The sequence below is a fragment of the Nerophis lumbriciformis genome, linkage group LG36 (genome assembly GCF_033978685.3).
Source record: "Nerophis lumbriciformis linkage group LG36, RoL_Nlum_v2.1, whole genome shotgun sequence".
Lineage (NCBI taxonomy): Eukaryota > Metazoa > Chordata > Actinopteri > Syngnathiformes > Syngnathidae > Nerophis > Nerophis lumbriciformis.
The window spans coordinates 8,222,391-8,237,498 of NC_084583.2; the positions used below are offsets into that span (position 1 = coordinate 8,222,391).

At 35.5% G+C, this 15,108-nt stretch overlaps 1 protein-coding gene across 1 annotated transcript in view; it reads left to right on the forward strand.

Moving 5' to 3' along the window:
• Window positions 1-4,932: 4,932 nt before the first annotated feature.
• Window positions 4,933-15,108, forward strand: part of atl3 (atlastin 3) — a 54,475-nt gene continuing 44,299 nt past the window's right edge. Inside the window, exons 1-2 of the mRNA XM_061930116.2 lie at window positions 4,933-5,105; window positions 14,432-14,654. Of these exons, the coding sequence (XP_061786100.1) occupies window positions 14,451-14,654 (204 nt within the window). The 5' untranslated portion in view covers window positions 4,933-5,105; window positions 14,432-14,450. The remainder of the gene's footprint in view (window positions 5,106-14,431; window positions 14,655-15,108) is intronic.

Sequence of the window (15,108 nt, forward strand, 5' to 3'; positions counted from 1 at the left end):
ATTTTAAAAAGTCATAATTGTAAGGAAAAAGTAATCATTATGACAATAAAAATTCGAAATTATGAGCTAAAAAGTCATAATTATGAGATTCAAAGTTATATTTGTGAGGAAAAAATCATAATTGTGAGGGAAAGTCATAGTTATGAGATAAAAAGTCATAATTGTAAGGAAAAAGTCATAGTTATGAGATAAAAAGTCATAATTGTAAGGAATAAGTCATGGTTACGATATAAAAAGTCATAATTGTAAGGAAAAAGTAATCATTATGGCAATAAAAAGTCGAAATTATGAACTAAAAAGTCATAATTATGAGATTCAAAGTTATAATTGTGAGGAAAAAGTCATAGTTATGAGATAAAAAGTCATAATAGTAAGGAAAAAGTCAGCATTATGACATTAAAAAGTCGAAATTATAAGCTAAAAAGTCATAATTATGAGATACAAATTGTGAGGAAAAAGTCGTAGTTATGAGATAAAAAGTCATAATTGTAAGAAAAAGTTATAGATATGAGATAAAAAGTCATAATTGTAAGGAATATGTCATTGTTATGGGAATAAAAAGTCGAAATTATGAGCTAAAAAGTCATAATTATGAGATTCAAAGTTATAATTGGGGGGAAAAAGTCGTAGTTATGAGATAAAAAGTCATAATTGTGAGGGGAAAGTCATAGTTGAGATAAAAAAGTCATAATTGTAAGGAAAAAGTCATCATTATGACATTAAAAAGTCGAAATTATGAGCTAAAAAGTCATAATTATGAGATACAAATTGTGAGGAAAAAGTCATAGTTAGGAGATAAAAAGTCATAATTGTATTGTTGTGAGATAAAAAAGGCATAATTGTAAGGAAAAAGTAATCATTATGGCAATAAAAAGTCGAAATTATGAGCTAAAAAGTCATAATTATGAGATTCAAAGTTATAACTGTGAGGAAAAAGGCAGTTATGAGATAAAAAAAGGCATAATTGTAAGGAAAAAGTAATCATTATGGCAATAAAAAGTCGAAATTATGAGCTAAAAAGACATAATTGTTAGATTCAAAGTTATAACTGTGAGGAAAAAGGCAGTTATGAGATAAGTCATAATTGTAAGGAAAAAGTAATCATTATGGCAATAAAAAGTTGATATTATGAGCGCTAAAAAGTCATAATTATGAAATTCAAAGTTATAATTGTGAGGAAAAAATCATAGTTATGAGATAAAAAGTCATAATTGTAAGGAAAAAGTCATCATTATGACATGAACAAGTCGAAATTATGAGCTAAAAAGTCATAATTATGAGATTCAAAGTTATAATTGGGAGGAAAAAGGCAGTTATGAGATAAAAAAAAAAAAGGCATAATTGTAAGGAAAAAGTAATCATTATGGCAATAAAAAGTCGAAATTATGAGCTAAAAAGACATAATTGTGAGATTCAAAGTTATAACTGTGAGGAAAAAGGCAGTTATGAGATAAGTCATAATTGTAAGGAAAAAGTAATCATTATGGCAATAAAAAGTTGATATTATGAGCGCTAAAAAGTCATAATTATGAAATTCAAAGTTATAATTGTGAGGTGAAAGTCATAGTTATGAGATAAAAAGTCATGATTGTCATAATTGTAAGGGAAAAGTCATCATTATGCATACTTGCCAACCTTGAGACCTCCGATTTCGGGAGGTGGGGGGTGGGGGTGGGGGCGTAGTCGGGGGTGGGGCGGGGGGACGTGGTTAAGATATATATATATATATATATATATATCAGAGGTGGGTAGAGTAGCCAGAAATTGTACTCAAGTAAGAGTACTGTTACTTTAGAGATTTATTACTCAAGTAAAAGTAATGAGTAGTCACCCAAATATTTACTTGAGTAAAAGTAAAAAGTATGTTGTGAAAAAACTACTCAAGTACTGAGTAACTGATGAGTAACATACACACACATATCATATATATATATATATATATATATATATATATATATATATATATATATATATATATATATATATATATATATATATATATATATACATATATATATATATATATATATATATATATATACATATATACACATACACTGATATATACAGTATATCATTTATATTTATTTATTTTGCCGTTTTTGTTTACATGTTAAAGGTGTTTTAATGAATATACATGCATGTTTAACACATATAGATTCCTTTCTTTCATGTTGACAAGAATATAAGTTGGTGTATTACCTGATTCTGATGACTTGCATTGATTGTAATCAGACAGCAGTGCTTAACGTCCACGTTTTCAAATGCAGGAGAAAAAAAGTTCCTCCTTTCTGTCTAATACCACATGAAAGTGGTAGGTTTTTGATATCTTATTTGTCCAGCTTCCATATTCATTTTCACACACTTTACAAGAAATACATTGGCGGCAAATTCCGTAGCTTGCTAGCTTGTTTGCGCTGGCTTTCGGAGACTCTTATTTTGAAAGCGCAGGCGCGATGGAGCGGCACTTTTATTGTGAAGACAGGAACTGTGCAGTCAGTCTTTAGGCTTGTGACGTTTGAAATAAAAAAAAGTGTCTTTTTTCCTTCACACTTTTGATTGATTGATTGAAACTTGTATTAGTAGATTGCACAGTACAGTACATATTCCGTACAATTGACCACTAAATGGTAACACTCCAATAAGTTTTTCAACTTGTTTAAGTCAGGTCATGTGACTGCCTGGCTCTGTTTGATTGGTCCAACGTCACCAGTGACTGCATCTGATTGGTGGAACGGAGTCAAACGTCACTAGTGACTGCATTTTATTGGTGGAACGGAGTGAAACGTCACCAGTAACGCAGGCACTTTGAAGGTCTGTCTGACAGACCAAAACAAACAAAGCGTGCATTAACAGATCGATAAAAATTAGTAGCGAGTAGCGAGCTGAATGTAGATAAAAGTAGCGGAGTAAAAGTAGCGTTTCTTCTCTATAAATATACTCAAGTAAAAGTAAAAGTAAGTTGCATTAAAACTACTCTTAGAAGTACAATTTATCCCAAAAGTTACTCAAGTAGATGTAACGGAGTAAATGTAGCGCGTTACTACCCACCTCTGATATATATATATATATATATATATATATATATATATATATATATATATATATATATATATATATATATATATATATAAGAAATACTTGACTTTCAGTGAATTCTAGCTATATATATATATATATATATATATATATATATATATATACATATATATAAATAAAATAAATACTTGAATTTCAGTGTTCATTTATTTACACATATACACACACATAACACTCATCTACTCATTGTTGGGTTAAGGGTTGAATTGTCCATCCTTGTTCTATTTTCTGGCACTATTTCAGAACACACACATTATACAAATATACATTATAAAATCAATAAGAAAACAGGAGCTCTAATTTGGGAGTCTGAATTAGGATCAGAAGTTCCTATATAAACATTGCGCACTCACGTCGCCATTTTGTATTGATTACTGCAGCTGTGCACTGGATTCATTCACAAATACAAACTACAACTCACAAACACTTTAGAGTTAGGCTCCACTATCAGAATGTGTACTTAAACTTATAAAGATCACATGGATATTATTCAGTGAGTTGATTCACCAAAACTAACCTGTTATACAGGAGGAAAAAGCACACAGGACGTTTCAATTGTTCACAGACTGGTTGCGCTCATCAGAATGACAAGACACTTCCGGTCTGCAGGTGATAGCATTCAATTGGGAAGAAACGCCCTACTGCCCCCTACTGACCAATGTGAATACTGATAAATGTGTAATGACAGCTCCAAAAACGAATTCAAACCACAAAATAAAATAAATAAATCAACACAAAAATGTGACACATTATGGGTGGGTCACATATGCATGTACAGTAGATGGCAGTATTGTCCTGTTTAAAAGTGTCACAACATTGCTGTTTACGGCAGACGAACTGCTTTAAGGTAGACGCTGTTGTTGTGTGTTGTTACCGCGCTGGGAGGACGTTAATGAAACTGCCTAACAATAAACCCACATAAGAAACCAAGAACTCGCCTTCGATCATTAGCTGTTTATATTGTGGGAAAGCGGACGTGTGAACAGGCTGTCAACACGTCACTCAGGTCGGCATGGAACTGGAGGGGGCGTGGCCTCCAGGTCCGCCTGAATTTCGGGAGAAAATTTGTCCCGGGAGGTTTTCGGGAGAGGCGCTGAATTTCGGGAGTCTCCCGGAAAATCCGGGAGGGTTGGCAAGTATGTCATTATGACATTAAAAAGTCGAAACTATGAGCTAAAAAGTCATAATTATAAGATACAAATTGTGAGGAAAAAGTCATAATTATGAGATAAAAAGTCATAATTGTAAGGAAAAAGTCATCATTATGACATTTAAAAGTCATAATTATGAGATACAAACTCTAATTTATGAAATATAGACTTGTCATTGGGGTATATTTCTATGACATCCTTATCTTAATTGAATGTACAGTTGAATGAATCATGTGTTATCACTTCAATGAATCATGTGTTATCAGCACTAACCTTCAATGGAACAGAAATTAATTTGTGACGTCACGGTGCTTCTTGTGAATAAACATAACTGACAGCCATTCTGAAACAGATTCGTTGTCAAGTATATGTAAATATTTCATCTGGAACTACATTTACTTAAATACCACATTTCAAAATCCCTAAGCGATATATCCATCCATCCATTTTCCTACCGCTTGTGATATATTTCTTTTGAAAAGTCCTTTTTTTTCTGGCCTTAATCCTCTCCACATGACTACGAAGTGAGTCACAGAGGAGACTCGTATTCGTGTTTCCGCGTGAGTAAACTACATTTCCCATGCATCACAGCCTCTCAGCGGCATGACGGTCATTGTAGTTTTCCTCCGACTCACACAACAGCTTATGAACGCGCAGTCCAACTTCACTTCCCACAAGCCATTGCGCGGATGTAATACCGGAGTAAATTGACATGGTTGTTTTCATGCCAGTGTAGAGGAGGGAAAAAAAAAAAAAAAAAAAAAGTTACGTTCGTCTTTTTTCGACTCGTAGCGAGTTTGTGTTTGACGCCGTTTGGAGACGCTTCGCAAGTGAGAAGAATAAGCCGCAGCTGAGGTAAAGTGATCATGTTACGACTGCATTTTGGCCATGCGACGTTGCAGTTGTGCGAAATTGGTGTGTGGTTTCCCGGCTAAATGTTAGCTAAATGTTAGCTTTTCTATTGTTGTTTTCCGTCTTGTCGACACTGCTAACTAGTTATGTTAAGTTGGTTAGCTAAAACTCGCTGAGTCACAAACGTCATCTTTTTTTTTATAACAAAACGTGATGCAACTACGTTCTGCAACATATGCGACTACTCTGTATCATTGCGAAATAAGTTACATTCCTAAGGCATTTTTACGTTTCACGGAGCAGATTAAAGGCATTCAGTGTTTGGCATCTGAGCGCCACGCCCTTGACTAGTTCACTTTTTTTGGTGAGAAAGTTGAGTAAAAAAATAAAAAATACCGTAACAGACAACATAGTGTGCGGCCATGGTGGGATGACTTCCTACAGAGAACCACAAAGGATCTTCTTTAAGGACGTCCACTGGAAGAACACTGCACACATATTTATGTGTGCAGCTCAACTTTGTCTCATCTCTCATTTAATGCTAGGGTTGCAAAGGGGTGGAAAGTTTCCGGTAAATTGCCGGAAACTTTCCGAAAATTTACCTCGGGAAGTTTAGAAATATTGGCCATTTTTTGATTATTCAAAGTTGGACACCGTCCATGGGAATTAATGGGAATATATGGGAATTAATGGGGAATTACAATAATTATATATTATTGGGCACTTGTCTACATCATACTCGCCAACCTTGAGACCTCAGAATTTGGGAGATATTCAAAAGGCCCGCTGGGGTTGTGTATATATATATATATATATATATATATATATATATATATATATATATATATATATATATATATATATATATATATATATATATATATATATATACATATATATATATATATATAGCTGTAATTCACGGAAATTCAAGTATTTCTTTTATTATATATATATATATATATATATATATATATATATATATATATATATATATATATATGCATATATTTATAAAAAATACTTGAATTTCAAGTATTTCTTTTATTATATATATATATATATATATATATACATAAAATACTTGAATTTCCATGAATTATATATATATATATATATATATATATATATAATTTCCGTGAATTATATATATATATATATATATATATATATATATATATAATTCACGGAAATTATATATATATATATATATATATATATAATAAAAGAAATACTTGAAATTCAAGTATTTTTTATAAATATATGCATATATATATATATATATATATATATATATATATATATATATATATATATATATATATATATATATAATAAAAGAAATACTTGAATTTCTGTGAATTACAGCTATATATATATGTATATGTATATATATATATATATATATATATAGCTGTAATTCACAGAAATTCAAGTACATATATATATATATATATATATAATTCACGGAAATTCAAGTATTTTATATATATATATAATAAAAGAAATACTTGAAATTCAAGTATTTTTTATAAATATATATATATATATATATATATAATAAAAGAAATACTTGAATTTCCGTGAATTACAGCTATAAATATATATATATATATATATATAGCTGTAATTCACTGAAATTATATATATATATACTATATTATATATATAATATATCTATAAAATAAATACTTGAATTTCTGTGGATTACAGCTCTATATATATATATATATATATATATATATATATATATATAGCTGTAATTAAATAAAATTATATATATGTATATATATATATATATATATATATATATATATAAAGTAAATACCTGAATTACAGCTATATATATATATATATATATATATATATATATATATATATATATATATGTAGCTGTAAATCACTGAAATTCAAGTATTTCTTTTATATATATATATATATATATATATATATATATATATATATATATATATATATATATAAAGAAATACCTAAATTTCAGTGTTCATTTATTTACACATATACACACATAACACTCCTCTACACGTGGTTGTATTTGAAGGTGCAATGGTTCGCAGCCAGTAGCACAGCCCTTGAAGGAGCATAGTTATGGGCAGCACCTGTGAAATTTAAATTTGCAGGAAAGGAGTGAGTTAAGGGTTGAATTGTCCATCCTCGTTCTATTCTCTGTCACTATCTTTCTAACCATGCTGAACACCCTCTCTGATGATGCATTGCTGTGTGGCATGCACAAAAGTGCCATCATCAAATGCACCAGAGTCTAGAATCTTCCATCTCTCACTAGCATGGCCCAAAACCGGTCAATCCTTGCTTCCTGAGGAAGATATTCCCTGCCAAGCACTTGGTACTCCACTACTTCTTCCCGGAGGCTATACAGGTCCAATCGCAGCTGCGGCAGACTTTTAGAGAGATGATGCTAAAGGCACGCCCCCAATATTGTTGTCCGGGTGGAAATCCAGAGTAATTCGTGAGAATGGTTGCCCCGGGAGATTTTCGGGAGGGGCACTGAAATTCGGGACTCTCCCGGGAAAATCAGGAGGGTTGGCAAGTATGGTCTACATGCTGCTGCATCTTTGTGGCATTTTTGACATAGCTCTTTGCACAGTATTTGCAAATGTACACCGCCTTTCCGCCTACATTGGTTGGGGTGAAATGTCTCCGCACATCAGATGGTGTACGTGGCATTATTCTGTTTGTATTTATTTATTCTTGTAAAACACTAACGCAATGCCACACACAGATATAAATAGTCAGCTAAACAATTGGAGTAGTCTTTAAAAATATTTTACTGATGGACAAATGAATAGAAATAGGCTAGATGAATAAATGAACACTCAATTAGCATGCTAAATCTAACTATAACCTACATTCTTGTTTGACAACAGAATGGCTAGCAGAACAGAAGGCAGAGGAAACAACACCTTTTCATTTAGTATTTGCTAGTAGAACTTTACAGATCACAAAAAAGGTTAATTCAGATCGCTAACGTTGTTAGCATAAATGAATGGGATTTAACAGAGAAAATTAGCATCACGGCTAACGGAGAAATATTTTGGGTTCATTATGAGACTGTGGTGGTACATAAACTTAGCTAGCTAGAGATATTGGCCCCAAAATCATTTAACAAGTACAGGAACAGCTAGCTAGCTTGAGTGGAAGTCTGCTGGAGTAGTCTACAGTCATACAGTAACAAGCAATTACACCTCTATTAAACTTAAATACCATAGATCAAATATATTTACCCCAGTAATATCATCAACACTTACCTGACTGGATGAAGTCCTTGGGCTCAAATACTAGTGTGGCCTCAATAGCCCTGCTGTAGTGTGTAGCATGCTGGGAATTATCTGTGCATGTGATGGAAGAATGCACAGTGAGGGTTGAAATTCTACTGAATCTACATTAAATCAGGTTTAGCTAATAATCATGCTGCAAGATCTAGCATGTTGCATTCAACGTTTATTCCCATGGAAAGTTTCCAACTTTGAATATTCCCGGAATTTTGCAACCCTATTTACTGCACTCTATTTGCACTGAGAGGAAACTGCTTATCTAATTGCATAAGTCAGGAACGTCAAACTCATTTTAGATCGGGGGCCACGTGGGGAAAAATCTACTCCCGTATGTTGCCATCCTAGCAACGTTATCATGGACGACCCTTCTTATTTCAGCAAGACGATGCCAAGCCACGTGTTACAACAGCGTGGCTTCATAGTAAAAGAGTGCGGGCACGAGACAACGTTCCCTCTAAGGTGCGCACCTGCGCACTGCTCACGCGTCCTCTGCGCACAGCAAATCCATGCCGCGCAAAAAATCTAATCCCACTCTAAACAAAATAAACAAATAGTTTGTTTTGTATGATTTTGCAATGCAACTGTGAGTAACAGGTGACGAAAGGTGGCCACAACAGATAAAACAATGTTTGTCAACACTTAAATTATTGTAGCGTCTGTGGAGACACTTAAAGGAGGACAGGAATTCCATCGGTCCCTTTATTTAGCGAAATTGTTTATCGACCATAACCACACCAAAACAATGTGTAAAATACTTTTATCTAGCAAAACTGGTCGTTGTCTACCGTACAAACCAAGCCTAAAGCAACTCTTTGTCATCTGTTATATCAACAGCAGCCGCTTGCTCTCTCTCTCTCTCACCTGCACCAACACATACACTATGGCAATTAGCCACTGGTGCGTTTATGGCCACACAAAAAGTTGGACAACTCCAATACTGCACGTAAAGTGTAAATTTCAGGTCGTTTTTCTATGACTCCCCAATCAGTGTGCTTATTCTACTGTCATTTGTTAAGAATGTTATTTTTTTGGATATTAATCATGAAATTATGTTACAGGACTTCATAATTGCTAATCAAAATATTTATTTTACGGACAGAAAGTTAAAAAACACTTCATCTCATGCAACATGTGAATATTTTAAGGGGAACTAAATGTGATCTCTGAAAGGGGTACACAATCTTTCCAAAGCAGGACCCCCAACCAGGCATAAAATACTATAGTGCATAGCTGATTAAAAAAAAACAATATCTAAGTGGGCCAAATCACATATATTAGAAAATAATCTCTTGAAATTGACTACTGTCACTTGATTATAATAATAAGACATTTAAATAGTTTTGTCAGGTTTGAGACAAATGTGCTGCTGGTATGGCCACAGTGTGCACGTTTGTATTCCACTGAATGCTCAGGGTGTTTGTGTGTTTTCTCACACACATGAAAAATTAGAGGGAACATTGGTACTAGACTGGCCTGCCTGTAGTCCAGACCTGTCTCCCATTGGAAAAAGTGTGGTGCAATATAAAGACTAAAATATCAGAAGGGAGACTGTTGAACAACTTAAATTGTACATCAAGCAAGAATGGGAAAGAATTCCACTTCAAAAATGTGTCTCCTCAGTTCCCAAACCTTTACTGAGTGTTGTTAAAAGGAAAGGCCATGTAACACAGTGGTAAAATGCTCCTCTGAGAATTTTTTTGCAATGTGTTGCTGCCATTACATTTTAAGTTCATGATTATTTGCAAAAAAAAAAAAATTCTCAGTGTGGACATTAAATATCTTGTCTTTGCAGTCTATTCAATTGAATATAAGTTGAAAAGCATTTGCGAATCATTGTATTCTGTTTTTATTTACCATTTACACAACGTGACAACTTCACTGCTTTTGGGTTTTGTAGTATTTGAACACTCTTGTCATACAACCAAAATAAGTAACTCCCATAAATAAATCTGTTAAAAAAATGTACACTCGGGGGGGGGGACAGAAATTCATAAACTTTCACCATCAAAAAACCTTTATTAACTTTGGAGTCAATTGTTTTGTGCAATTTTAGCATGCTTTGCTGCCTTGCAAGTGTAAAATAAGTAAAACACACCCGCAAGAACAATTGGAAATACAAATAATCTGCTTCGAGTTAAAATTTGCCAGCATCCTCCATTCATTTTCTACCGCTTGTCCTTTTCATAAAGCATGCATTAACCTTACAAACACTGTAACATCATACAAGTGCAAAAGTGAATCACTCAATTGCACGTTTTTAAAATGGTTGTTCTTGTTGTGAGTTTTTACGAACCAATACATTAAAACAAATTATTTTCCCCTTCACCATGCACATAAATAATGTGTGCTGGAGTTAAACTATCACATGATAGAAACTTTTTTAGTAACAATATAACATTCTTAACCTTTTTCTCTGGTGACATTTTTAAGTAAAAATAAGGTAAAAGTATGTTAAAAGTACATAACACTTTTTGAACACTGCTTTATTGTAGGTGCACTCATATTATATAACTTGCACTTCATATTGTATAACTTTAATAGTTATACAAGTGTAAAAATAAGTGTTTGGTGTGGAGCAGCTCTCCAGTCAACAGCTGTTGCACATCATGCGTGTTGTCCTGTGTGACTTACATGTATTGCTGGGTCGCAATCACGTGACTTCGAGGCACTTCCAGGTGATGGTCTCGAGTCCCAGTAGGCTACTGTTTATTGAACTGCATCAGTGCAGGTTTGGGTGTATTTTGAAATGTTGAGAGTAGGACTGGGCGATATATGGAATATACTCGATATATCGCGGTTTTGTGTCTGTGCGATAAAGAAAATGACTACCGTATTTTTCGGACTATAAGTCGCAGTTTTTTTCATAGTTTGGCCGGGCTCCAGTGTGACTTATATGTTTTTTGCCTTCTTTATTATGCATTTTCAGCAGGTGCGACTTATACTCCGAAAAATACGGTATATCGTAATATTCGAGTATACGTTCTCACGCAGTTGCTTTTAGCTGTGGGCATTACACTACAGGCTCTTCTCACTCTTTCTTGTCTCTCCTTCTCACAGAGACATAAAACAAGCGTACCTTCTTACATACGTCACATACTGTGGGGCGGTATAGCTCGGTTGGTAGAGTGTCTGTGCCAGCAACTTGAGGGTTGCAGGTTCGTTCCCCGCATCCACCATCCTAGTTACTGCCGTTGTGTCCTTGGGCAAGACACTTTACCCACCTGCTCCCAGTGCCACCCACACTGCTTTAAATGTAACTTAGATATTGGGTTTCACTATGTAAAGTGCTTTGAGTCACTAGAGAAAATCGCTATATAAATATAATTCACTTCACTACTGTCGCGCGTGCAACGTCATACGCCCTCGCCGAGCAGAGATGTAGCGGCATGGGTAACGTTAGCTGTGGTGCTAACTGTGCGGTGCGAGTGGTAATACAAGAGAGAGAGAAGGTGTGAATCTGGTAACAAATGAAGGAAGAAGAATTAATTCCCAAGAAAAACAGCAGGGGGTCCATCGTCTGGCGGTGGTTTGGCTTCAAGCGGGAAGATGTTGAACAGACAACAGTAATACGTCAAGTATGCGGCAGAAGCGTTGCTACAAAAAGTAGCACTGCTAATTTGTACCATCATTTGAAAAGTAACCCGCTAGAGAATGAGTGCTTGAAACTCTGCATGTCAACATCTCCGTTCGGTGACAGACCAACAAAATGCCGAAGCAACAATTTCCAGATCAACACCGTATGACAAAAATAGTCAACAACAGAAGGAGATAACGTCCGCAGGAACCTACCACATAGCGAAGGACATACACTATTTGATTTCCTATTATGCAGCTCATTTTTATTTGACAGTTATTGATATATCTTGTGTGACATCATGCACAAAAGTGCACTTTAGTTGTTTTAAACTATTGTAGTGGCGTTCTTTACAAAAAGTGCACTTTAATTAGTGTTGTTTTGATATGTCATCTTAGTGACATCCTGCACAAAAGTGCACTCATAGCTTGTTTTAAAATGTCTCTGACAATCTTGCACTTTCTGTTTTGGAAATGACATGAATTTTTGTGCCACTGCTTAATTGTTTAATAAATACTAGGGATGTCCCGATCCAGGTTTTTGCACTTCCGATCCGATACCGATATTGTTTTTGCATTTCCGATCCGATACCGATACTGACCGATACCGATACTGGCCTATCCGAGCATGTATTAAAGTTTAAAGTTATTTAGCCTACTTAGTTGTCAGAATCATGTTGAAAAGGGTTTTAGTACTCTTGATAACAACTAGCCATCTGAATTAAGGGAGTTTGAATAATACACAATGGTTGGTAACAAGAAACTGACCTGTTTATTCAAGGATAAACACAAAATAGACAAAATTATACATGACAAACAGAAATGGCATCATTGAACTTGGGCTGGGCGATATGGCCTTTTTTTAATATTGCGATATTTTAAGGCCATATTGCGATACACGATATATATCTCGATATTTTGCCTGAGCCTTGAATGAACATTTGATGCACATAATCACAGCAGTATGATGATTCTATGTGTCTACATTAAAACATTCTTCTTCATACTGCATTAATATATGCTACTTTTAAACTTTCATGCAGAGAAGGAAATCACAACTAAAAAAATCACTATTTTTTTCATACGGTGTTGATGTGGAAATGTTTGCCTCGGCATTTTGATGGTGTGGACGTGTGGCACCGAATGGAGATAAGCGTCTCGACACACGTTACAATATTTGAACAATGATGACGAAAACTGTTTTCTCTGTCGTGTCCGTGTGTCGAAAATTGTTATACGCTTATTTTTTTATTTGATTTTGTGCGTGGCATAGATTTGCCGTGCGCAGAGGACGCTTGAGCAGTGCGCAATTGCACAGGCGCGCACAGCTGCGCTAGCATCACAGCTAACGTTAGCCATGCTGCTACCTCTCTGCTCGGGGAGGGCGTATACGTATGTGACGTATGACGTGACAGTATGTGACGTGTGTAAGAAGGTGCGCTTGCTGTCTGTAAAAGGGAGACACAGGAAAGAGTGAGAAGAGCCTGTCGTGTAATGCCCGCAGCTAAAAGCAACTGCGTGAGAATCCACAGACCTGTGGATGTGTTGAAGGTGTGCTGGAAAATGCGGAACGGAAATTAGGGAGCAGCAGAAAAGTGGAATGTATTATTTAAATCGGTGCGTTGGAAAACACGGACCGGAGTTTTTTTTTTTTAACTGGATCTGGATTGGCATTTTCCCATGCCTTGCCGATACGCATTTTTTTGCAAATATCGGTGGCCGATCCGATCCAAATATCGGATCGGTACATCCCTACTGCAGACACAAGCGGTCCGATTGTATTCCACAAGACGATGAAAGTGATGTTTTTTAAGAGACATTTTCTTTGAAGCTCTTTATGAACCAGGACTCTGAAAGTTATTTTTTATTTCACTATTTGAACGACTGGAACACCCAAGAACAGAACATTTTCTGCACAAACTCTACAGTCACTCTCACTTGTTTTAATGCTACACTCAAGCTGTTTGACCATGGTGTGAATTAAACTGCCTAGAAGAAACACGGATGTGACGTCATATGCAACCCAGCCATTGTCTGTTTTGCACAAACTATTCTCCCCTCACCCCTCAGGCAGGTGACTACGGTCCATCCAGACCCACACTTCCCGCCACCTGAACAGTTTTTTCCCCTCGGCCATCCGGCACATGAACAATAATAAGATCTGATAGCTCAGTTACAGCTCATGTTATTCTTTTCTGCACCAAGTAAAATTCCTAGTTTGTGAACCCGTTTTCAAACAATGGCAATAAAAACTATTCCGATTCTGATTCTGATATATCGGAATCTTGCAAATTACCCCCTATATCCTCTTCATACAATTTATAGGTGTTACCACCAAACTCCAGCTCATAGTGCACCTTCCAAGTAAAAATGACTGTACACAATGTGCTTCCAAATAACTTGTTGATGATCACGTTTTCACTCCCTGCTCTGTAACCACAGGGACCAGGAGCCGGGAACAATGGGCAGTGAACCGTGTGCAGTTCAGATTGTGTCGGTGTGTAAGGAGGAGCACTCCTTCACGCTGAACGAGGAGGCCTTGGCACGTGTCCTGTTGGCCCCCCACGTCCGGGACAAACATGTGGTGGTTCTGTCGGTGGCCGGGGCCTTCAGGAAGGGGAAGAGCTTCCTGCTTGACTTCATGCTGCGCTACATGCACAGACAGGTGGGCCATGTTTTACCTGGAAGTTGTGTCTAAGGAGAGAAAGTGCCGCATTGCTTAGTACAGTGTTTTTCCAACCTTTTTTGAGCCAAGGCACATTTTTTTCATTGAAAGAATGCGGAGGCACACCACCAGCACAAAACATTAAAAAATGAAACTCAGCAGCCGATATTGACAATAAAAAGTCGTTCTCGCAATTGTTTGATTTGACTTTAAACCATCACCAAGCATGCATCAATATAGCTCTTGTCTCAAAGTAGGTGTACTGTCACGACATGTCACATCACACCCTGACTTATTTTGACTTTTTTGCTGTTTTCCTGTGTGTAGTGTTTTAGTTCTTGTCTTGCGGTCCTATTTTGGTGGATTTTTCTCTTTATTTGGTATTTTCCAGTAGCAGTTTCATGTCTTCCTTGACCGCCATTCCCACACCTGCTTTGTTTTAGCAAACAAGAAT